Source organism: Lampetra fluviatilis, chromosome 62 (genome assembly GCF_964198595.1).
Source record: "Lampetra fluviatilis chromosome 62, kcLamFluv1.1, whole genome shotgun sequence".
In the NCBI taxonomy this organism is placed as follows: Eukaryota; Metazoa; Chordata; class Hyperoartia; order Petromyzontiformes; family Petromyzontidae; genus Lampetra; species Lampetra fluviatilis.
Genome location: NC_136336.1, coordinates 6,280,073 through 6,305,470, shown reverse-complemented (window position 1 = coordinate 6,305,470; position 25,398 = coordinate 6,280,073). Strand labels below are relative to the sequence as shown.

Below are 25,398 nucleotides of genomic sequence, written 5' to 3'. Positions count from 1 at the left end.
TAGAGCTAATACTAGGGACTGGTTAGTTAGTGGTAGAGCTAGTACTAGGGACTGGTTAGTTAGTGGTAGAGCTAGTACTAGGGACTGGTTAGTTAGTGGTAGAGTTAGTACTAGTGACTGGTTAGTTAGTGGTAGAGCTAGTACTAGGGACTGGTTAGTTAGTGGTAGAGCTAGTACTAGGGACTGGTTAGTTAGTGGTAGAGCTAGTACTAGTGTATCGTGGGCTAGTTGGTTCGGCTTAGGAATAACAATAAGTTTTTGTTGATGTTGTTGTTATTCACATTGCTAATGTAGATGTTGACGTTTGAGCTGATGATGATGTTTGTTGACATTGTTGTTGATGTTGTTTATTCATGTTGCAATTCACATTGGTAATGTGGTTGTTGGCGTTTGAGCTGTTCGTGATGATGGTGATGTTGTTGATGTTGTTGATGTTGTTTGTTGATGTTGGTTGTTGATGTTTGCAATTCGCATTGCTAATGTAGAACTTGACTTCTGAGCTGCTGATGATGGTGGTGATGTTGTTGATGTTGTTGATGTTGTAGCTGTTCATGTTGCTGATGTTATTGTTGATGTTGTTGCTGATGTTGTTGTTCATGTTGTTTATGTTGTTGATGATGTTGTTTGTTGTTGTTGTTTGCTGTTGTTGATGTTGTCACTTCCGCGGGCAGAATGCGATCAGGAGAGCAACGGGCAGAGCAGTGACGTGAGCTCCACGTCCCAAACGGATCTCACCTCCGAACCCTCGGAAGCAGCGCAGGAAGACGCCGCCGGTCACGAGGGTAAACGACAAACATCGACTCACTAACTAACTAACTAACTCTGTTTTTGTAAAAAAAAAATACCGGGGTAAGGCCCACTCAACTTTCCATGCGGCTCTTATTTTATTTTATTTCTTAGCATGAAACGATAGCGTCGACCACGTGGATTACCATCACGTGGAGGATGTATAGCAGCCAAATGACTCTAAAGCGGGGTGATGTCGATTCGTAACGTGGCAAGGGAATAAGCCACAAAACCACGGGGAGAGAGAAACACGCAAACTACAAATATACAGCAGCAGGCATCGTCAGGGTCAGGATTGAACCCACGACCTCCTGTATACCAGGCGAGGTAGTTAACATCTCCTAGCCACCGTGATGATGATGAGAGAGAGAGACACGCAAACTCCAAATATACAGCAGCAGGCATCGTCAGGGTCAGGATTGAACCCACGACCTCCTGTATGGCAGGCGAGGTAGTTAACATCTCCTAGCCACCGTGATGATGATGAGAGAGAGAGACACGCAAACTCCAAATATACAGCAGCAGGCATCGTCAGGGTCTGGATCGAACCCACGACCTCCTGTATACCAGGCGAGGTAGTTAACATCTAGCCACCGTGATGATGAGAGAGAGAGAGACACAAAAACTCCAAATATACAGCAGGAGGCAAGGGTCGGGATCGAACCCACGACTTCCTGTAGACCAGGCGAGGTAGTTAACATCTCCTAGCCACCGTGATGATGATGAGAGAGAGAGACACGCAAACTCCAAATATACAGCAGCAGCAGGCGTCAGGGTCGGGATCGAACCCACGACCTCCTGTATACCAGGCGAGGTAGTTAACACCTCCTAGCCACCGTGATGATGAGAGAGAGAGAGACACAAAAACTCCAAATATACAGCAGGAGGCAAGGGTCGGGATCGAACCCACGACCTCCTGTATACCAGGCGAGGTAGTTAACATCTCCTAGCCACCGTGATGATGATGAGAGAGAGACACGCAAACTCCAAATATACAGCAGCAGGCATCGTCAGGGTCTGGATCGAACCCACGACCTCCTGTATACCAGGCGAGGTAGTTAACATCTCCTAGCCACCGTGATAATGATGAGAGAGAGAGAGACACAAAAACTCCAAATATACAGCAGGAGGCAAGGGTCGGGATCGAACCCACGACTTCCTGTAGACCAGGCGAGGTAGTTAACATCTCCTAGCCACCGTGATGATGATGAGAGAGAGACACGCAAACTCCAAATATACAGCAGCAGGCAACGTCAGGGTCTGGATCGAACCCACGACCTCCTGTAGACCAGGCGAGGTAGTTAACATCTCCTAGCCACCGTGATGATGATGAGAGAGAGACACGCAAACTCCAAATATACAGCAGCAGGCAACGTCAGGGTCTGGATCGAACCCACGACCTCCTGTAGACCAGGCGAGGTAGTTAACATCTCCTAGTCGCCGTGATGATGATGAGAGAGAGACACGCAAACTCCAAATATACAGCAGCAGGCATCGTCAGGGTCTGGATCGAACCCACGACCTCCTGTATACCAGGCGAGGTAGTTAACATCTCCTAGCCACCGTGATGATGAGAGAGAGAGAGACACAAAAACTCCAAATATACAGCAGGAGGCAAGGGTCGGGATCGAACCCACGACCTCCTGTATACCAGGCAAGGTAGTTAACATCTCCTAGCCACCGTGATGATGATGAGAGAGAGACACGCAAACTCCAAATATACAGCAGCAGGCAACGTCAGGGTCTGGATCGAACCCACGACCTCCTGTAGACCAGGCGAGGTAGTTAACATCTCCTAGTCGCCGTGATGATGATGAGAGAGAGACACGCAAACTCCAAATATACAGCAGCAGGCATCGTCAGGGTCTGGATCGAACCCACGACCTCCTGTAGACCAGGCGAGGTAGTTAACATCTCCTAGCCACCGTGATGATGATGAGAGAGAGACACGCAAACTCCAAATATACAGCAGCAGGCATCGTCAGGGTCTGGATCGAACCCACGACCTCCTGTATACCAGGCGAGGTAGTTAACATCTCCTAGCCACCGTGATGATGAGAGAGAGAGAGACACAAAAACTCCAAATATACAGCAGGAGGCAAGGGTCGGGATCGAACCCACGACCTCCTGTATACCAGGCAAGGTAGTTAACATCTCCTAGCCACCGTGATGATGATGAGAGAGAGACACGCAAACTCCAAATATACAGCAGCAGGCAACGTCATGGTCTGGATCGAACCCACGACCTCCTGTAGACCAGGCGAGGTAGTTAACATCTCCTAGTCGCCGTGATGATGATGAGAGAGAGACACGCAAACTCCAAATATACAGCAGCAGGCATCGTCAGGGTCTGGATCGACCCCACGACCTCCTGTAGACCAGGCGAGGTAGTTAACATCTCCTAGCCACCGTGATGATGATGAGAGAGAGACACGCAAACTCCAAATATACAGCAGCAGGCATCGTCAGGGTCTGGATCGAACCCACGACCTCCTGTACACCAGGCGAGGTAGTTAACATCTCCTAGCCACCGTGATGATGATGAGAGAGAGAGACACGCAAACTCCAAATATACAGCAGCAGGCATCGTCAGGGTCTGGATCGAACCCACGACCTCCTGTATACCAGGCGAGGTAGTTAACATCTAGCCACCGTGATGATGAGAGAGAGAGAGACACAAAAACTCCAAATATACAGCAGGAGGCAAGGGTCGGGATCGAACCCACGACCTCCTGTATACCAGGCAAGGTAGTTAACATCTCCTAGCCACCGTGATGATGATGAGAGAGAGACACGCAAACTCCAAATATACAGCAGCAGGCAACGTCAGGGTCTGGATCGAACCCACGACCTCCTGTAGACCAGGCGAGGTAGTTAACATCTCCTAGTCGCCGTGATGATGATGAGAGAGAGACACGCAAACTCCAAATATACAGCAGCAGGCATCGTCAGGGTCTGGATCGAACCCACGACCTCCTGTAGACCAGGCGAGGTAGTTAACATCTCCTAGCCACCGTGATGATGATGAGAGAGAGACACGCAAACTCCAAATATACAGCAGCAGGCATCGTCAGGGTCTGGATCGAACCCACGACCTCCTGTACACCAGGCGAGGTAGTTAACATCTCCTAGCCACCGTGATGATGATGAGAGAGAGAGACACGCAAACTCCAAATATACAGCAGCAGGCATCGTCAGGGTCTGGATCGAACCCACGACCTCCTGTATACCAGGCGAGGTAGTTAACATCTCCTAGCCACCGTGATGATGAGAGAGAGAGAGACACAAAAACTCCAAATATACAGCAGGAGGCAAGGGTCGGGATCGAACCCACGACTTCCTGTAGACCAGGCAAGGTAGTTAACATCTCCTAGCCACCGTGATGATGATGAGAGAGAGACACGCAAACTCCAAATATACAGCAGCAGGCATCGTCAGGGTCTGGATCGAACCCACGACCTCCTGTATGGCAGGCGAGGCAGTAAATATTCTAAGGGGCCGTCCATAAATGACGTCACGCACCTAGGGGGGGAGGGGGCTGGTCAGACATTTGTGACGATGTGTGACGAGGGGAGGGGGGGTTTGAGAAATGTGACGTCACATCAAAATGCGCAACTTTAAATAAATATAGACAACACGTTCTACTTAATTAAATAGACTCTTTAGTAAATGTTTTCTCCTACAACATCAGAGTGCAGCGCCGCATTAAATACGCACTACAATGACAATAGTTTAAAGCGATTTGAAGCATGTTTTATTTGGGGGGGGGGGGGCAGAGCTTTGTGACGTCATATTTGAGAGTGGGGGGGGGGTTCTGACTTTTTGTGACGCCGTGTGACGAGGGGGGAGGGGTGGTCAAAAATCGTCCAAAATCGCGTGACGTCATTTATGGACGGCCCCTAAATGACGATGATGATGGAGTAACCCTGCAGCTGCTCGTGACACTGCCGTCGGAAAGTGCCTCCCACTTCGAGGGAGCTCTAGAGATGGTACTTGGCCTACTCTTCCATGCCGGACCACACGTTTGCACGAGGTGGGGGGCGTGCCCACGCTTTTCTTCACCACAGCCGACCCTGCCGATCCCAGACGCAACCGCGGTGTGGGAGTCATTCAGACCCCGGCGGTGGGCAGAGGTGGCTGGGATTTCATCAACTTCGCTCCATCGAATCTTGATTTGAAGCTTTCGTGACTGCAGGAATCCATACTCTTTGGTTCTTTCGGTAATAAAGTCACGTGGGTAGAAAATAAAAGAATGTTTGCCTACGTGACTTTACCGATCGAACCAAAGAGTAAATGTTTGCCCCATTGCTTTAACTGCCGCGCAGAGGGAGATGGGGTCGGTGGTGGTAGTGGTGATGATGGTGGTGCCGGAGATTGTGGTGGTGATGGTGATAATGGTGATGGCGGTGCTGGAGATTGTGTGGGTGGTGGTGATGGTAATTGTGGTGGTGGTGATTGTGGTGGTGGTGATTGTGGTGGTGGTGATTGTGGTGGTGATTGGGGTGGTGATGGTGGTGGTGATGGTAATTGTGGTGCTGGTGATAGTAGTGGCAGTTATTGTGGTGATAGTGATGATTGTGGTGGTAGTGATTGTGGTGGTAGTGATTGTGGTGATAGTGATTGTGGTGATTGTGGTGGTAGTGATTGTGGTGGTGGTGATTGTGGTGGTAGTGATTGTGGTGATAGTGATTGTGGTGATTGTGGTGGTAGTGATTGTGGTGATAGTGATTGTGGTGATTGTGGTGGTAGTGATTGTGGTGGTGGTGATTGTGGTGGTAGTGATTGTGGTGATTGTGGTGATTGTGATTGTGGTGATAGTGATTGTGGTGATTGTGGTGGTAGTGATTGTGGTGATTGTGGTGATTGTGGTGGTGATGATCCTAGCGACCCGAGTTCGTTTCCCGCTCGTGGCCACCAACACCGGTGAAGATTATCTAAACCGGTCCTGGGCCTCGCCTAGGTCGACTCAGCATCAAACGAGTACCTGGCGCGATGTGTAGTAAACATCGCCACTGGGGAGACAAATGCGGCCGGGCGTGGTGCTGTTGGCCACCCACCCCCTCGCGTGCCACAGGGCCGGCTCGCAAACAGCACTTGCCTTACAGTCTGTCGAGGCTATACGGGGGGGGGGAGACTTTGTCTTTGGTGATTCCAGTGGTGGTGGTGATGGTGGTGATGATGGCTGCACTTATGAATATCGAGACAAATCGATTCCTCCACATCTTGTCGTGATTTCCATCTCCGCTTGAGAGACAACCCCTGCCATGGAGACGGTTTCCATCAAATACAAGTCACAGCAGAGGGGTGGGTCGGTGGGTGGGTGGGTGGGTGGTTAGGTGGGTGAGTGGTTGGGTGGGTGAGTGGTTAGGTGGGTGGTTGGGTGGGTGAGTGAGTGGGTGAGTGGTTGGTTGGGTGGGTGAGTGGGTGGGTGAGTGGGTGGGTGAGTGGGTGGCAGAGCGATAGAAGATAGGCTTGGGGAACAGGGTGAGTAAAAGTTGTGTGGTGGTGGTGGTGGTGGGGGATCCTAGGGCCTCCCCTAGATCGACTCAGCCTCAAATGAGTACCTGGTGCGATGTGGGCGTGGTGGTGCCGGCAACGACACCCCCTCGTGTGCCGCAGTGACGGCCTTCGTAGGGTGCTACTCGCTGACTGCACTTGCCCCAACATTCTGTGGAGGCTACACGGGGCATCATTGCCTTTGTGTGTGCAGCGAGTCTTCTTACAAACCCTGGTAATGCCCGACGGCTAAACACAAAGTCTGTGCAGCGTGAACAACAACAATTATTGCTGTTGTTGTCGTTATGAAGACCACATCCTCTCTCGAGGGAGTCCGATTCTAGGAACGGTAGGAATGTTACCGGTGCAGGCCAAGAAAACTTCCCACAGAACTTCTTCTGGCCACGGTCACGGAACGAAAGACCCACGCGTAGCCTCCAGCAAGCAACAAACTCAGCTTCTCCACCTCCACTCACTCACTCGCTCACTATACCAACATAGGCAAAGATGCCCCGTATAGCCTCGACAGACAGCGGGAATCGAACACACACAGACACACACACACACCTAGACACACCCACACAAATACACTAACAACACACGAACACAGACACACACACACACACGCAAAGACACGCACACAGGCACAAAGACACACACCCAGACACACACACCTAGACACATACACGAACAACAGACGAACACAGACACACACACACCTACACACACACACAAATACACGAACAACACACGAACACAGACACACACACAGGCACACACACAGGCACACACATACACCTCGACACACACACACACATACACGAACAACAGACGAACACAGACACACACACAGGCACACACACAGGCACACACATACACCTCGACACACACACACACATACACGAACAACACACGAACACAGACACACACACAGGCACACACACAGGCACACACACACCTAGACACACACACAAATACACGAACAACACACGAACACAGACACACACACACAGGCACACACACAGGCACACACACACACCTAGACACACACACACACAAATACACGAACAACACACGAACACAGACACACACACACACACCTAGACACACACACACACAAATACACGAACAACACACGAACACAGACACACACACAGACACACACACAGGCACACACATACACCTAGACACACACACACAAATACACGAACAACACACGAACACAGACACACACACACGCGCAAAGACACGCACACAGGCACAAAGACACACACACCTAGACACACACACACAAATACACACACATGCGCAAAGACACGCACACAGGCACACACACAGGCACACACACAGGCACACACACAGGCGCACACACCGAGACACACACACAGACACACACACCGAGACACACACACACTCAGACACACATACACCGAGACACACACGAACAACACACGAACAACACACGAACACACACTCACACCGCTAACCTTAAACACCCAGTCGTTCATAAAAGTCGAAGGCGGTATAGTACTATAGTAACAGAGCAAGTGCAGAATCACTGAACCTGAATTGATAGCTTGAAAGCGTTTGGAGCGCCCTTGAAAGTGGGGGGCCCTTGAAAGTGGGGGGGGGGGGGGGGGCGTAGCTGCTACATATGTAGCTACTTGTGCTACTAGGATCATCGGGGGGGAGTGGGTGTTAGCAACGTGACCGCCAAAGCTTCAAGAAGTGTCTCGGTCAAGGTCTGCGTGGTCGCAGCGCCGCCTGGCGGACGTGTCCAGAACTGCGGTGATGCCCCCCACTCACTGGAAACGGATTGAGAGCGTTGAATTGATACGGCAGGAGGAGATATTCATATTCTTAGGTGTTGTCGGTAAAGTCACGTAGGTAAAACAATTAAAATTAATAAAAGTAAAATAAAATAAAAATCACGACGTTTCGGAGGCAACACAAGCTTCCGTCTTCAGGTGGAACCGTCACAGCCACGACAGCTGTATCAAGTAAATGAGAGATTGCAGGAGCTACCACTCCGTATATAGAATGGTTGGAGAGGGGGGAAGGGCCAAGTACGGCACACTTTTTATTAGAATTAAGGCAGGAGGAGAATTAGAGAAATCCGATGAGCTGGGAAGCGCTTGGGTTGTTGTTGTTTTTAAACTGATGTCCAATAGAGGCCACGGGGTCAGAAGGTTAACCGGCCGGACGGCTGTGTTGGGGTGACATGTGGGTTGCACCAAAGACACAGATCCCCCGTGTAGCCTTAACAGACTGTAGGGGCAAGTGCTGTTAGCGAGCACCTATGAAGGCCGCAACGGTACACGAGGGGGTGGGTGGCCAGCACCACGCCCGACCGCCTTTGTCGCCCTAGTGGTGATGTTTACACACCGCACCAGGTACTCATTTGAGGTTGAGTCGACCTAAGGGAGGCCCAGGACCGGTTTAGATAATCGTCACTGGGTGTTTGCCGTGAGCGGGAATCGAACCCGGGTCGCCAGGTTCGTAGCGCGGCGCGCTAACCGCTACACTACCGCTCCCCATATACACACTAACAGCACTTGCCCCAACAGTCTGTTAAGGCTATACGTGGGATCTTTGTCTTTGTATGTGCAGTTAGGAGCGGTGGCGCAGTGATTAGCGCACTGCGATACAAACGCGGCGACGCCAAATCGATTCCCGCTCACGGCTACCGAGACGAGCGACGCGATTAAGTGTACGGGTCCTGGGACTCCCCTAGGTCGACTCAGCCTCAAATGAGTACCTGGTGCGGTCTGTAAATATCGCTACTGGGGAGACAAAGGCGGCCGGGCGTGGCTGCTTGCCACCCACCCACCCATACGTCGTGTGCCGTGCCGACCTTCGTAGGTAAGCGACTCGCTAACAGCACTTGCCCCAACAGTCTGTTAGAGTTTCGATTTAAAGCTTTCGTGACTGCAGGGATTCATCTTCTTGGTTCTTTCGATAAAGTCACGTAGAAGGGAAATAATAAAAATAAAACATAATACAATAATTCTCACGACGTTTCGGCCACAACGCAAGCAGCCGTCCTCAGGTGAAGAAACAGAGCAAACCATATACGCTGCCAAGCATGGTGGTGCCCATTCAGACGCTGTCTTTCCGACAGACCTGTTCTTCACCTGAGGACGGCTGCTTGCGTTGTGGCCGAAACGTCGTGAGAATTATTTTATTGTGTTTTATTTTTATTATTTCCCTTCTACGTGACTTTACCGAAAGAACCAAGAAGATGCGTCTGTTAGAGGCTACACTTTGTGGGGGGGACCTTTGTGTTTGCGTCGCATGCACGCTGACACACGGCGGCGTGTGCGTGTGTCTCTGTACGTGAAGCTTGAAGCTCGCAATTAAATCATCGCGGCTGCAGACGTTTAAATTCGTACGCGTTGTTTGTACAAAGGGGAACTCATTAAGCCGTAACTGAGATCGTTATGCATAATCGCTAATTGACTTCTGCAGAATCCCCGTTGCTCAAGCTCCCGCCAGCGTCTCTGTGTGTGTGTGTGTACGCACAGCGGAATAAACACCACGGATGCCAGTGTAAATAGGCCCGTCTTAGCTTAACAGAATACCCTTTAATAAGCGGTGGGGTGGGGTGGGGTGGTTAGATGGTGTAAATATAAATGTTGTCGTTAAACCCGCCGCCACCACCCGACACAGCCAATTGGTGAGGGGTTGTAACGTAAACAAAACGTGGCCAATTCGTCACGAGTACAGCACTAATCGGTTGTGTGTTGGAGAGTAAAACCCACGACATTTACAATCTGAGGTCTCAGAAAATCCACAACATATACAATCTGACTTCTCAAAAATCCACAACATTTACAATTTGAGTTCTCAACAAATCCACAACATTTACTATCTGAGTTCTCAACAAATCCACAACATTTACTATCTGAGTTCTCAACAAATCCACAACATTTACTATCTGAGTTCTCAACAAATCCACAACATTTACAGTCTGAGTTCTCGAAAATCCACAACATTTACAATCTGAGTACTCAAATTTGCTGTACTAGTGTAGTGGGTTCACGTGAGAGACACCCTTGACTTTGGCAGCAACACGTTTATTCTATGACCACAACAGGGTAACTACATAAGACGTACTAACGGGATAACTATATAACGGTAACCACCAGGGGTAACTACGTAACCGGGTCAGGTCAGTTGACGCACTGCCTGACCCACGATGGCGAGCGTCAAGAGCGAAGAGACGTCGCATGTCCGGTTCCAATCCAGTAGACAGGCCGGATCGGACCTCAGGACCTCCCTTTTATGCCCCTCACCGTTGCCCGGCTCCTCCTCGGCCACGCCCTCTTCTAGAACTCTCTAGAAAACTCTGGGCCTCACATCACGTGTCCCTTCTGTCACCATTGGCCCACATCCTTACCCTATCCTGTCACGTGACCTAGCCAGCCAATCGGGCTGCTACATCCTCACACGCTCTCTTTCTCTCGGCCACACCCTCTTCTAGAACTCTCTAGAAAACTCTGGGCCTCACATCACGTGTCCCTTCTGTCACCATTGGCCCACATCCTTACCCTATCCTGTCACGTGACCTAGCCAGCCAATCGGGCTGCTACGTCCTCACACGCTCTCTTTCTCTCGGCCACACCCTCTTCTAGAACTCTCTAGAAAACTCTGAGCCTTACATCACGTGTCCCTTCTGTCACCATTGGCCCACATCTTTACCCTGTCCTGTCACGTGACCTTGCCAGCCAATCGGGTTGCTACGTCCTCACATGCTCTCTCTCTCGGCCACGTCCCCTTCTAGAACTCACTATAAAATATTCTTAGGTTTTTTCGGTAAAGTCATGTAGGTAAAAAAATAAAATTAATAAAAGTAAAATAAAATAATTAAAAAAATTTACCTACGTGACGTTGCCGAAAAAACCTAAGAATATGAATCCTTGCAGTCACGAAAGCTTCTCACTAGAAGACTCTGGGCCTCACATCACGTGTCCCTTCTGTCCCCATTGGCCCACATCCTTACCCTGTGCTGTCACGTGACCTAGCCAGCCAATCGGGCTGCTACGTCCTCACATGCTCTCTTTCTCTCGGCCACGACCCCTTCTAGAACTCACTAGAAGACTCTGGGCCTCACATCACGTGTCCCTTCTGTCCCCATTGGCCCACATCCTTACCCTGTCCTGTCACGTGACCTAGCCAGCCAATCGGGCTGCTACGTCCTCACATGCTCTCTTTCTCTCGGCCACGCCCCCTTCTAGAACTCACTAGAAGACTCTGGGCCTCACATCACGTGTCCCTTCTGTCCCCATTGGCCCACATCCTTACCCTGTCCTGTCACGTGACCTAGCCAGCCAATCGGGCTGCTACGTCCTCACATGCTCTCTCTCTCTCTGCCTGCCGCTAGAACCATGCTCCTTAGGGACCATTTACCATGGCAACGCACAACTCTGCTAGCAGAGATGACGACTTACATTCCAGTTCTCATCACTAGAAGTCACTGGCGCTGTGCGCGCTCGTGACCCAATGTACGTCGCTGACTAGTAACGAATTGGCACGTTCTGTTGACGTGACAAGCCTCACTAATTGGCCGTGTCGGGTGACGGCGGGTTTAACGACACGTTTATATTATCACGCGATCTGACCCGAACAAAAACTATATTATGGATTTACTAATAGGGGTTTTCCCCTTTTTTCTGGCAGCAAAACTGACACCTTTTGCAAGGAATCATGTTTACATTAACCGCAATACTTGCAGTCAAATGCAAACAAAAAACACTACTCTGACAATGTATGCATTGTCTTTGAAACTCCTTTGCCAATACCTTGAAAAAGGTGTCAGTTTTGTTGCCAGAAAAAAAGGGGAAAAACCCTATTAGTAGATTTTGGTATTGGCAAAGGAGGTCCAATGATATATTATGGATTCTAGATTTGAAGTTTTCGTGACTGCAAGGATCAATCCTCTTTAGTTCTTTTGTTAAAGTGACGTAGGTACAAATTAAATAAAAATTAAATTAACTAAATCACGACGTTTCGGAGGCAACACAAGCTTCCGTAAACAGGTGGGGCAACCACAGCAATTTTTTTGTTACTGTAGTGGGCAGAGAAAGTTGTATGTGACAAGCGATTCTATAGGGTAAGAGCCAGGGTGGAGGGATGCAGGGGTAGGGGGGGGGGTTAAGCTGTTATTTACTGTAGCCCCGAGGCAATTAGGATAACACGTTCCTTCGGAGTGGGCAGGTAGGAACTTGGTTGGACAGCGCATTCGTGCACGACAGACAGACAAATAATCCCTGGTGGGCAGTGTGGAACCTGTTGTTCGTACCTGTATGTATAAAATATAACTTGACTTTAGGTAGCCAGGCAGACAGCCCCCTTAACTATCGCCCCCCCCCTCCCTTAGGCCCCTCCCCCATTAGGCCCCTCCCCTGACCCCCTTTCCCTTAGGCCCCTCCCCTGACCACCCCCCCCCATATCCTCAGGCCCCTCCCCTGACCAACCTTCTGTTAGGCCCCTCCCCTGAGCACCCCCCCCCCCAAATCCTTAGGCCCCTCCCCTGACCCCCCCTCCCTCAGGCCCCTCTGCTGACCCCCCCCTCAGGCCCCTCCCCTGACTCCCCCCTTCCTTAGGCCCCTCCCCTGACCCTCCTCCCTTAGGCACCTCCCCTCTCCGTACCCGGCAGTAGGCCTCCACCAATCAAAGAGCTGTGTGTATTATATATTTATTTATGTACGACAGACAGACAGTCAGACGGACAGCTAAATAATCCCTGGTGGGCAGTGTGGAACATTGTTCCTCCCTGTATTATCATATTAATCACATCCTTCCGAATGCAGGGGGGATAAAATAGGCCACGAAAGAAAGCCTCCTCCTACTATCAGGTGTTAAATAGGTGTCAAGACGATACAGGACAAGCCGTTATGGGAAACGCCAATAGGCACTGGTTGTTAGAATTGCTGTGTGCTTTAGTTGGAGGTGTTATGATTTGGTTTCTGAGTTCCGCAAACACTGAAATCCCTTGGGGTCATCCCACCCATGGATTTAGATTGTGCGAATCAGCCGCGTCTTGAGCCAAGGATGTGATTTCATAACGACAATAACAACAGCAACAATGCAAATCATTGTAGTTGTTGTTATTAGTCTGCGACGCTTCGCTGACACTGTGTTTATCTATCGATCATTACCAGTATTGGCAGTGTACTCGCTCGAATCCGACACGCCTCTCGCCTCGGGGCTAATTCCGTTGCGGGGATCGCGGTAATTCCATTTCACCCTCCCACTGGAGGGCTTTAATTACCACCACCAGCATCATACCACCACCACCAGCATCATACCCCACCACCAGCAGCAGCAACATACACCACCACCAGTATCATACCACCAGCAGCATCATACCCCACCACCAGCAGCACCATACTCCACAACCACCAGCAGCATCATACTCCACCAGCAGCATCATACTCACCACCAGCATCATACCCCACCACCACCAGCATCATACCCCACCACCAGCAGCATCATACCCCACCACCAGCAGCACCATACTCCACAACCAGTATCATACCCCACCACCACCACCAGCAGCATCATACCCCACAACCACCAGCAGCATCATACCCCACAACCACCAGCAGCATCATACTCCACCAGCAGCATCATACCCCACCACCACCACCAGCATCATACCCCACCACCAGCAGCACCCCCCATGCCTCTGCAGGGTGCAGGAGGGTGGGGTGAGCGAGTTGGAGGTTGTGTGATGGGTGGGACATCTGTGCAGGTGCAGGAGGGTGGGGTGAGCGAGTTGGAGGTTGTGTGATGGGTGGGACATCTGTGCAGGTGCAGGAGGGTGGGGTGAGCGAGTTGGAGGTTGTGTGATGGGTGGGACATCTGTGCAGGTGCAGGAGGGTGGGGTGAGCGAGTTGGGGGTGGATTCAGCACCTGTGCAGGGTGCAGGAGGAAGGTGGTTGACCGCGTGGAACGGCACCCAGAGGCCTACGACCATGGGGGAAGAGCAGACCTGAAGCCGGAGGATGGTGGTGGTGGTGATGATGGTGGTGATGGTGGTGATGTTGGTGGTGATGGTGGTGATGGTGGGGGTGGTGGTGGTGATGTTGGTGGTGGTGATGGTGGTGATGTTGGTGGTGGTGATGGTGGTGATGTTGGTGGTGATGATGGTGGTGATGTTGGTGGTGATGTTGGTGGTGATGGTGGTGATGTTGGTGGTGATGGTGGTGGTGCTGATGGTGGTGATGTTGGTGGTGGTGATGGTGGTGATGTTGGTGGTGATGATGGTGGTGATGTTGGTGGTGATGGTGGTGATGTTGGTGGTGATGGTGGTGGTGCTGATGGTGGTGATGTTGGTGGTGGTGATGGTGGTGATGTTGGTGGTGATGATGGTGGTGATGTTGGTGGTGATGGTGAAGTTGGTGGTGATGTTGGTGGTGATGGTGGTGATGGTGGGGGTGGTGGTGGTGATGTTGGTGGTGATGGTGGTGATGTTGGTGGTGGTGATGGTGGTGATGTTGGTGGTGATGGTGGTGATGTTGGTGGTGATGATGGTGGTGATGTTGGTGATGTTGGTGGTGATGTTGGTGATGTTGGTGGTGATAATGGTGGTGATGTTGGTGGTGATGATGGTGGGTGTGATGGTGGTGATGTTGGTGGTGATGGTGGTGATGTTGGTGGTGATGATGATGGTGGTGATGTTGGTGGTGATGATGATGGTGGTGATGTTGGTGGTGGTGATGGTGATGTTGGTGGTGATGTTGATGGTGATGTTGGTGGTGATGTTGGTGGTGGTGATGGTGATGTTGGTGGTGATGTTGGTGGTGATGATGGTGGTGATGTTGGTGGTGATGGTGGTGATGGTGGTGATGTTGGTGATGATGATAGTGTTGAAGTTGGTGGTGCAACTGTGATTAGAGGGCCTTGCGATGCGCGTGTCAACGTCCCAACGACCACAAGATTTGGCAGAAGGAACGAAGCGATGGCAAGGGGAGGGTGGCATCAACGGAATTGTCGACTGTGACCTTTCGACCTTGACTCACCATCACCATCGTCATCATCATCATCTCCCATCCCACAGCACCCTCACCACCCCCCATGCCGAACAAATGATAAAGCGGAGATCTATTTTGAGACCCGCTAATCACATTGCCCAGATCGTTACCGCCTCGGATGCTTCTCCGCCAGTGGGGGGGGGGGTGTCTGTCACGTGGGCTGGGGGTCTCCCGGCTGTCAGTGCGTAACTCTATTAGTCTCTGTGTGTCTCTATGGGTCTCTGTGTGTCTCTATGGGTCTCTGTGTGAGTCTATGGGTCTCTGTGTGTCTCTATGGGTCTCTGTGTGTCTCTATGGGTCTCTGTGTGAGTCTATGGGTCTCTGTGTGTCTCTATGGGTCTCTGTGTGAGTCTATGGGTCTCTGTGTGTCTCTATGGGTCTCTGTGTGTCTCTATGGGTCTCTGTGTGTCTCTATGGGTCTCTGTGTGTCTCTATGGGTCTCTGTGTGAGTCTATGGGTCTCTGTGTGTCTCTATGGGTCTCTGTGTGTCTCTATGGGTCTCTGTGTGTCTCTATGGGTCTCTGTGTGTCTCTATGGGTCTCTGTGTGAGTCTATGGGTCTCTGTGTGTCTCTATGGGTCTCTGTGTGAGTCTATGGGTCTCTGTGTGTCTCTATGTGTCTCTGTGTGTCTCTATGGGTCTCTGTTATGGGTCTCTGCGTACCTCGATGGGTCTCTGTGTGTCTCTATGGGTCTCTGTGTGTCTTTATGGGTCTCTGTGTGTCTCAATGGGTTTCTGTGTGTCTCTATGGGTCTCTGTGTGTCTCTATGGGTCTCTGTGTGTCTCTATGGGTCTCTGTGTGTCTCTATGGGTCTCTGTGTGTCTCTATGGGTCTCTGTATTTCTCTATGGGTCTCTGTTATGGGTCTCTGTGCACCTCTATGGGTCTCTGTGTGTCTCTATGGGTCTCTGTGTGTCTCTATGGGTCTCTGTGTGTCTCTATGGGTCTCTGTGTGTCTCTGTGGGTCTCTGTGTACCTCTATGGGTCTATGTGTGTCTCTATGGGTCTCTGTGTGTCTCTAGAGAGAGACACGCAAACTTCAAATGTACGGCAGGCATTTATCTGAACCGGTCGTGGGCCTCCCCTCGGTCGACTCAGCCTCAAACGAGTACCTGGCACGGTGTGTAAACATCGCCACTGGGGAGACAAAGGCGGCCGGGCGTGGTGATGGCCACCCACCCCCTTCGTGTACCGTGCCGGCCTTCATAGGTGCACTTGCCCCCAATAGTCTGTGCAGGCTACACGGGGATCTTTGTCTTTGTGTGTGACCAACAGTCTACGTGCAGCTGCCGGCCATTGCTGCTTCCGACTTGCCAAACGTCATCAAGGCCGGGTTCCTTGACAAGAAAAGGAAGGGTGAGGATCGATCATCGCCTAGATCATCATCATCATCACGGTCATCACCTGGGTCATGATCGCCTTCGTTGCCATCATCACAATCATTCTAATCATCGTCATTATCATCATAGTAATCGATATGATCATCATCGTCATCGTAATCGTCATTATCGTCATGGTAACCATCGTCATCGTCATCACCATCATCGTCGACGTCATCACCATCATCGTCGTCGTCATTATCGTCATGGCAACCATCGTTGTCATCATCACCATCGTCGTCATTATCGTCATGGTAACTATCGTCGTCGTCATGACCATCATCGGCGTCGTCATTATTGTCATGGTAACCATCGTCGTCGTCATTATCGTCATGGTAACCATCGTCGTCATCATCACCATCATCGTCGTCATCATTACAGTCATGGTAACCATCATCGTCGTCGTCATTATCGTCATGGTAACCATCGTCGTCGTAATCACCATCATCGCCGTCGTCATTATCGTCATGGCAACCATCGTCATCATCACCATCATCGTCGTCGTCATTATCGTCATGGTAACCATCATCGTTGTCATGACCATCATGGGCGTCGTCATTATCGTCATGGTAACCATCGTCGTCGTCATCATCATCATCGTCATTATCGTCATGGTAATCATCCTCGTCGTCATCATCACCATCATCGTCATCGTCATTATCGTCATGGTAACCATCGTCGTCGTCATTATCGTCATGGTAACCATCGTCGTCGTCATGGTAACCATCGTCGTCGTCGTGGTGTGTGTGGACAGATCACAGCTTCTTCGTGGGCGAGTGGCAGAGGCGTTGGTGCGTGCTCGGGTCCAACGCCCTCTACTACTACGGAGACCGCAAAGGTAGTACTACTGCTACTACTACCACTACTACTACCACTACTACTATCAGCAGTGATGATGACGATGGTGACGATCATCATGACGACAACGATGATGATGATGAAGATAATGATCATGAGGACAATGACGATGATGATGACGATGATGGCGAAGATGATGACGATGATGATTACAGTGGTGTTGATGATGGTGGTGATGATGATGATAATGATGATTTTGATGCTGGTGGTGATGATGATGGTGATGGTGACGGACGATGATGGCGACGATGATGGTGACGATGATGATGATGACGATGATGATGACGACGATGATGATGATGACGATGATGATGATGACGACGAAGGTGACGATGATGATGACGACGACGATGATGATGGTGACGATGATGACGACGATGATGATGACGATGATGATGATGACGACGATGGTGACGATGATGATGACGACGATGACGACGATGATGATGATGACCACGATGACGACGATGATGATGACGACGATGATGATGACGATGACGACGATGGTGACGACGACGACGATGACGACGACCACGATGTCCACGCTGCCCCTCCGTCTCACAGACAAGCAGCAGAAGGGCGCGGTGCCTCTGGCCGGCTACTCGCTGCGCGCCACCGAGGCGACCCGCAAGGACAGGAAGAGCTGCTGCAGCTTCGAGCTCTCGGCTCCCGACAAGCGCAGTTTCCAGGTGCCACTCCGCCCGTGACACCCTCCCCAGTTGTGGTGAGCTGCGCTGAGCTGCGGTGAGCTCAGCAGCTCAGCAACTCACCAGCTCAGCAACTCACCAGCTCACCAGCTCAGCAACTCAGCTCAGCAGCTCAGCAACTCACCAGCTCAGCAACTCAGCTCACCAGCTCAGCAACTCACCAGCTCAGCTCACCAGCTCACCAGCTCACCAGCTCAGCAACTCACCAGCTCACCAGCTCAGCAGCTCAACTCACCAGCTCAGCTCACCAGCTCAGCAGCTCACCAGCTCAGCTCAGCAGCTCACCAGCTCACCAGCTCAGCTCACCAGCTCAGCTCAGCAGCTCACCAGCTCAGCAACTCAGCTCACCAACTCAGCTCAGCTCATCAGCTCAGCTCAGCAGCTCACCAGCTCAGCAACTCAGCTCACCAGCTCAGCTCAGCTCACCAGCTCAGCTCAGCAGCTCACCAGCTCAGCAACTCAGCTCACCAGCTCAGCTCACCAGCTCAGCTCACCAGCTCAGCTCACCAGCTCAGCTCACCAGCTCAGCTCACCAGCTCAGCTCAGTGTGACTCTAGACTGTTGTTGTTGTTGTTGGTAACGAAACGTCCACCTCGTTTCAGTTTTCCACCTCCACCGCCGACGATGCCCGCTCGTGGATGAGTTACATCCGGCAAGTCATCCGGGGTACGTGCGGTTTGTTGTTGTTGTTGTTGTGGTTGTTGTGGTTGTTGTGGCTGTTGTTGCTGTGGCTGCTGTTGTTGTGATTGTTGTTGTGGCGGTGGTTGTTGTTGTGGCTGTTGTTGTTGTGATTGTTGTTTTTGTTGTGGCTGTTGTTGTTGTGGCTGTTGTCCTTGTGGCTGTTGTTGTTGTGGTTGCTGTTGTTGTGATTGTTGTTGTGGCGGTGGTTGTTGTTGTGGCTAGTGTTGTTGTGATTGTTGTTGTTGTTGCGGCTGTTGTTCTTGTGGCTGTTGTTGTTACGGCTGGTGTTGTTGTGATTGTTGTTGTGGCGGTGATTGTTGTTGTGGTTAGTGTTGTTTTGGCAGTTGTTGCAGCGGTTGCCGTTGATGTAGCTGTTGTTGTGGTTGTTGTTGTTGTGGCGGTTGTTGTTGATGTAGCTGTTGTTGTGGTTGTTGTGGCTGTTGTTGTTTTGGGGGGATTGTTCTTGTTGTGGATGTTGTTGTTGTGGCTGTTGTGGTTGTTTTGGTTGTGGTTGTTGTGGTGGTTGTTGTTGTTGTTGTGGCTGTTGTTGTTTTGGGGGGATTGTTGTTGTTGTGGATGTTGTTGTTGTGGCTGTTGTGGTTGTTTTGGTTGTGGTTGTTGTGGTGGTTGTTGTTGTTGCGGCTACTAATATAGGTTGTGTGTTGGAGAGTCAAACCGGTGGTGCTGTACTCGTAACGAATTAACACGTTCTGTTCACGTGACAAACCTTACTAATTGGCCGTGTCGGGTGGTGGCGGGTTTGACGACACATTTATATATTTACCCTCTAACCCCCACAAATAAACATTGTGGATGATATTGGTCGCGAAAGCCCCGTCACGTGGTAAACTGTTGCTGCGGCTATTGTTGTCGTGACCGCTGCTGTTGTTGTTGTTGTTGATGTGGCTGCTGTTGTTGTTGATGTGGCTGTTGTTGTTGATGTGGCTGTTGTTGTTGTTGATGTGGCTGTTGTTGTTGTTGATGTGGCTGTTGTTGATGTTGATGTGGCTGTTGTTGTTGATGTGGCTGTTGTTGTTGGTGTGGCTGTTGTTGTTGTTGATGTGGCTGTTGTTGTTGTTGGTGTGGCTGTTGTTGTTGTTGATGTGGCTGTTGTTGTTGTTGATGTGGCTGTTGTTGTTGTTGATGTGGCTGTTGTTGTTGTTGTTGTGGCTGTTGTTGTTGTTGATGTGGCTGTTGTTGTTGTTGATGTGGCTGTTGTTGTTGTTGATGTGGCTGTTGTTGTTGTTGATGTGGCTGTTGTTGATGTGGCTGTTGTTGTTGTTGTGGCTTAGACTTGCGCTCCTCTGTGATCGAGGAAGAGGAGGACGAGGATGAGGATGGTGGAGACCTCTACGATGACATCGATCCGATAGAGCAGGTCAAGGCCACGCCGCCAGCAAGCACGGTGCACAAGGAGGTGGTTGCGGTGGATCCAATCGATGAGGACATCTATGAACTCCTGCCAGGTGATGGTAGTTGTGGTGATGGTGGTGATGGTGATGATGATGGTGATGATGGTGGTGATTGTGGTGATGATAGGGATGATAGATGATGGTGATGGTAGTTGTGGTGATGGTGGTGATGGTGATGATGATGGTGATGATGGTGGTGATTGTGGTGATGATAGGGATGATAGATGATGGTGATGGTAGTTGTGGTGATGGTGGTGATGGTGATGATGATAGTGATGATGGCGATGATGATGGTGGTGATGATGGCGATGGTGGTGATGATGATAGTGATGATGGTGGTGGTGAGAGGGTGATGATGATGGTGATGGTGATGATGATGGTGATGATAGTGATGATAGATGGTGATGATGGTGATAATGATGATGATAATAATGATAGTGATGATGGCGATGATGATGATGGTGGTGATGGTAGTGGTGGTGGTGGTGGTGATGGTGATGATCGTGATGATAGGGTGATGATAGGGTGATGATGATGCGATGGTGATGATGGTCATGATGATAGGGATGATAGATGATGGTGATGATAGGGTGGTGATGATGATGATGAGAGGGTGATGATGATGATGATAGTGATGGTGGTGATGATGATGATGGTGCTGATAGTGATGATAGATGCTGATGATGGTGATAATGATGATGGTAATAATGATGATGATGGTGGTGGTGATGATGGTGGTGATGGTGATGATAGGGTGATGATGATGAGATGGTGGTGATGGTCATGATGATAGGGATGATAGAAGGTGATGATGGTGATGATAGGGTGGTGATGATGATGATGAGATGGTGATGATGGTGGTGATGATGGTGATGATGATGGTGGTGATGATGGTGATGATAGGGTGATGATGATGATGATGATGAGAGGGTGATGATGATAGTGATGATGGTGATGATGGTGATGATGATGGTGGTGATGTTGGTGATGATGGTGGTGATGATGATGGTGATAATGATAATGATGGTAATAATGATGATGATGGTGGTGGTGATGATGATGGTGATGATAGTGATGATAGATGGTGATGATGTTGATAATGATAGTGATGATGGTGATGGTGGTGATGATGGTGGTGATGGTGAAGATGGTGGTGGTAATGATCACCACCACCACCCAACTCACCACCCACCACCCAACTCACCACCACCACCACCCACCACCACCACCCACAACCCACCCACCACCCATTTTTAGCATTCACCACTCACTACCTCCACCCATCCCAGCATGCCCCCCCCACCCCCAGCCCCCACCCCCCAGCCCCCACCCCCCAGCCCCCACCCCCAGCCCCCACCCCCAGCCCCCACCCCCGCTCGCTATCCACAAACTCGACGTGACAGCCGCGAGCCCGAGAGATGATTGCGCAATCGGGACGACGTTCCGGCCTGGTGCCCCCCTCGCTCCGCGGGTCGCCCGCGTGGAGATGACGCAGAGTGTCACAGACAGCGGGAGGGGGGGGGGCAGTGGCCCCTCCCTCCATCCCCCCCAATCTCCCTCCATCACCCCCCTCCCTCCATCCCCCCCTCTCCCTCCATCCCCCCAATCTCACTCCATCCCTTCCCTCCCTCCCACCTCCCCCTCCCTCCATCCCCCCTCACTCTCCCTCCCACCTTCCCCCTCCCTCCCTCCCTGCCCCCCCTCCATCCCCTCTCCCTCCCCCCCTCTCCCTCCATCCCCCCCTCCCCCTCCCTCCCACCTCAACCCCTTCCTCCCTGCCCCCCCCTCCATCCCCTTTCCCACCTCCCTCCCCTCCCCCCCTCCCTCTCCCTGCCTCCCTCTCTACTTAAGCCCCACCACTCCGCACCGGCCGCTGATTGTCAGGAATTCCCTCCACGGGGCGTCTCTGTCCCATGAAGTTTTTGCAACAATGTTTTTGTGTCCCTGAGTTTAAAACAACGGCTCGGTCTCGTGCCCCACTGCGTCGTGATACGGTGGGGGGGGGGGGGCAGAAGGCGGACATACACGAGCAGTGGGTGGGGCTAGCTGGGCGGTGGGCGGGGCTAGCATAGAGTGGTGGGTGGAGCTACCTGGGTAGTGGGTGGGGCTAGCTGGGTGGTGGGCGGGGCTAGCAGAGGGTTGTGGGTGGGGCTAGCTGGGTGGTGGGTGGGGCTAGCTGGGTGGGTGGGTGGGGCTAGCAGGGGGCGGTGGGCGGGGCTAACAGAGGGTTGTGGGTGGGGCTACCTGTGTGGTGGGTGGGGCTACCTGGGCGGTGGGTGGGGCTAGCTGGGCGGTGGGCGGGGCTAGCTGTGTGGTGGGCGGGGCTAGCAGGGGGGTGGTGGGCGGAGCTACCTGGGTGGGGGGGGGGCGGAGCTACCTGGGTGGTGGGCGGAGCTACCTGAGAAATGGGCGGGGCTGGCTGGATAGTGGGCGGAGCTACCTGAGAAGTGGGCGGAGCTACCTGAGAAGTGGGCGGTGGCCGAGCAAATGTGGGTGGGGGAAGAACTTGATCCATTCATCCAGCAGTGGATGTACAATGACTGCTCCCTGCTGATGATGTTGACCTGATGGTGTTTTTTTTATTTTCATCTCCGACAGAAGACGACGACGAGGAGCCGGTGGTGGTGGTGGTGACGCGGACCGACGCAGCCAAAGCGGCCCAAGCGCCACCTCCCGTGGCTTCCAAGGCCGAGTTGAACTCAGCCGCTGAAGGTAGCGGAGCGCTTGGCGCTGCGACTCCCACGATGACGGGCGGGACACAACACCCGAGTTCCACTCCCGCTCACGGCCACCAACACCAGCGACGAGTATCCCGTAGACTCACACAGAGACCCATAGACTCAGATGGAGACCCACACTTACACAGAGACACATAGACTCACACAGAGACCCATAGACTCACACAGAGACTCATATACTCACACAGAGACCCATAGACTCATACAGAGACCCGTAGACTCACACGGAGACCCATAGACTCACACAGAGACCCATAGAGTCACGCAGATACCCATAGACTCACACCGAGACCCATTGACTCAACACAGAGACCCGTAGACTCACACAGAGACCCATAGACTAACCCAGAGACCCATAGACTCACACAGAGACATATAGACTCACACAGAGACCCATAGACTCACACAGAGACCCGTAGACTCACACAGAGACCCTTAGACTCACACAGAGACCCAGAGACCCAGAGACACACACGGAGACCCAGAGACTCACACGGAGACCCACACTCACACAGAGACCCATTGACTCACACAGAGACCCATAGACTCACACAGAGACCCACAGACTCACACAGAGACCCATAGACTCACACAGAGACCCATAGACTCCCACAGACACCCATAGACTCACACGGAGACCCATAGACTCACACAGAGACCCACAGACTCACACAGAGACCCATAGACTCACACAGAGACCCATAGACTCACACAGAGACCCACAGACTCACACAGAGACCCATAGACTCACACAGAGACCCATAGACTCACACAGAGACCCACAGACTCACACAGAGACCCATAGACTCACACAGAGACCCATAGACTCCCACAGTCACACATAGACTCACACAGAGACCCACAGACTCACACAGAGACCCATAGACTCACACAGAGACCCATAGACTCACACAGAGACCCACAGACTCACACAGAGACCCATAGACTCACACAGAGACCCATAGACTCACACAGAGACCCACAGACTCACACAGAGACCCATACACTCACACAGAGACATATAGACTCACACAGAGACCCATAGACTCACACAGAGACCCATAGACTCACACAGAGACCCATAGACTCACACAGAGACCCACAGACTCACATGCAAACCCAGACTCCATTTGTCTCTCTCTCTCCATCTCCCCATCCCATCCATCGTCTCTCTCCATCTCCCCATCCCATCCATCGCACCCGCTTCTCCCTCTGTCTCTCCACGCATCCCCTTCCTCCCTCCCTCCGTCCGTCCATCTGTCCGCGTGCCCCCCCCCCCCCCTCAGCGTGGGACGCGACGCAGCGGTATGACAACTTCTACCAGGGCTTGTGGGACTGCTCAGCCGACTGCGTGGACGAGCTGTCCTTCAAGCGCGGAGACCTCGTCCACGTGCTCAGCAAGGTGCAGCGCCGGAGGTCGCAAACGGGTTTTGATTCCTTACCCGTAGCCGGCCGCACCAGGGTCGCAATCGGGTACCCGTGCCCTACCCGATACCCGGCTACCTGTACCCGGCCGGGTATCGGGTAGGGTAGGGTTATCGGGTACCCGATTGCGACCTCTGGGATGAAGCCATGTTGCAGGCGCGGGTGGGTTGATTCTAGGAACTTGAATTGTGAGAAGAGACAAGACGTTGGGAAATGAGTGACAAACGGTGACTCACCAGTGACTCACGGCCTACCCGTACCCGGACGCACCAGGGTCGCAAACGGGTACCCGTTACCCTACCCGATACCCGGCTACCCGTACCCAGGTCTCTGTGAGTCTGTGGGTCTATGTGTGAGTCTATGGGTCTCTGTGTGATCTACGGGTCTCTGTGTGAGTCTATGGGTCTCTGTGTGAGTCTACGGGTCTCTGTGAGTCTATGGGTCTCCGTGTGAGTCTATGGGTCTCCGTGTGAGTCTATGGGTCTCTGTGTGAGTCTATGGGTCTCTGTGTGAGTTTATGGGTCTCTGCGTGAATCTATGGTTCTCTGCGTGAGTCTATGGGTTTCTGCGTGAATCTATGGGTCTCTGTGTGAATCTATGGGTCTCTGTGTGAGTCTATGGGTCTCTGTGTGAGTCTATGGTTCTCTGCGTGAGTCTATGGGCCTCTGTGAGTCTACGGGTCTCTGTGTGAGTCTATGGGCCTCTGTGAGTCTACGGGTCTCTGTGTGAGTCTACGGGTCTCTGTGTGAGTCTATGTACATGTGTTGAACTTCTTTCGCACCGTACGTAGCCAACCGTTCTCATCGGAGGTGCGCGGGGGAAGGACAACAGACTGGTAATGAGTTGACGGTCGTCTCAGCCTGGCCACCGACGCACAGA

The 25,398-nt window shown here is 51.8% G+C and overlaps 1 protein-coding gene across 1 annotated transcript in view; it reads left to right on the top strand.

The window, feature by feature from the left end:
* The window catches only part of LOC144951400 (src kinase-associated phosphoprotein 2-like), a 42,287-nt gene that overhangs the window by 13,810 nt on the left and 3,079 nt on the right, over positions 1-25,398 (top strand). The window contains exons 4-11 of the mRNA XM_078881638.1: positions 672-782; positions 16,595-16,675; positions 17,453-17,536; positions 18,121-18,245; positions 18,866-18,929; positions 20,237-20,410; positions 22,955-23,068; positions 24,381-24,510. Of these exons, the coding sequence (XP_078737764.1) occupies positions 672-782; positions 16,595-16,675; positions 17,453-17,536; positions 18,121-18,245; positions 18,866-18,929; positions 20,237-20,410; positions 22,955-23,068; positions 24,381-24,510 (883 nt within the window). The remainder of the gene's footprint in view (positions 1-671; positions 783-16,594; positions 16,676-17,452; positions 17,537-18,120; positions 18,246-18,865; positions 18,930-20,236; positions 20,411-22,954; positions 23,069-24,380; positions 24,511-25,398) is intronic.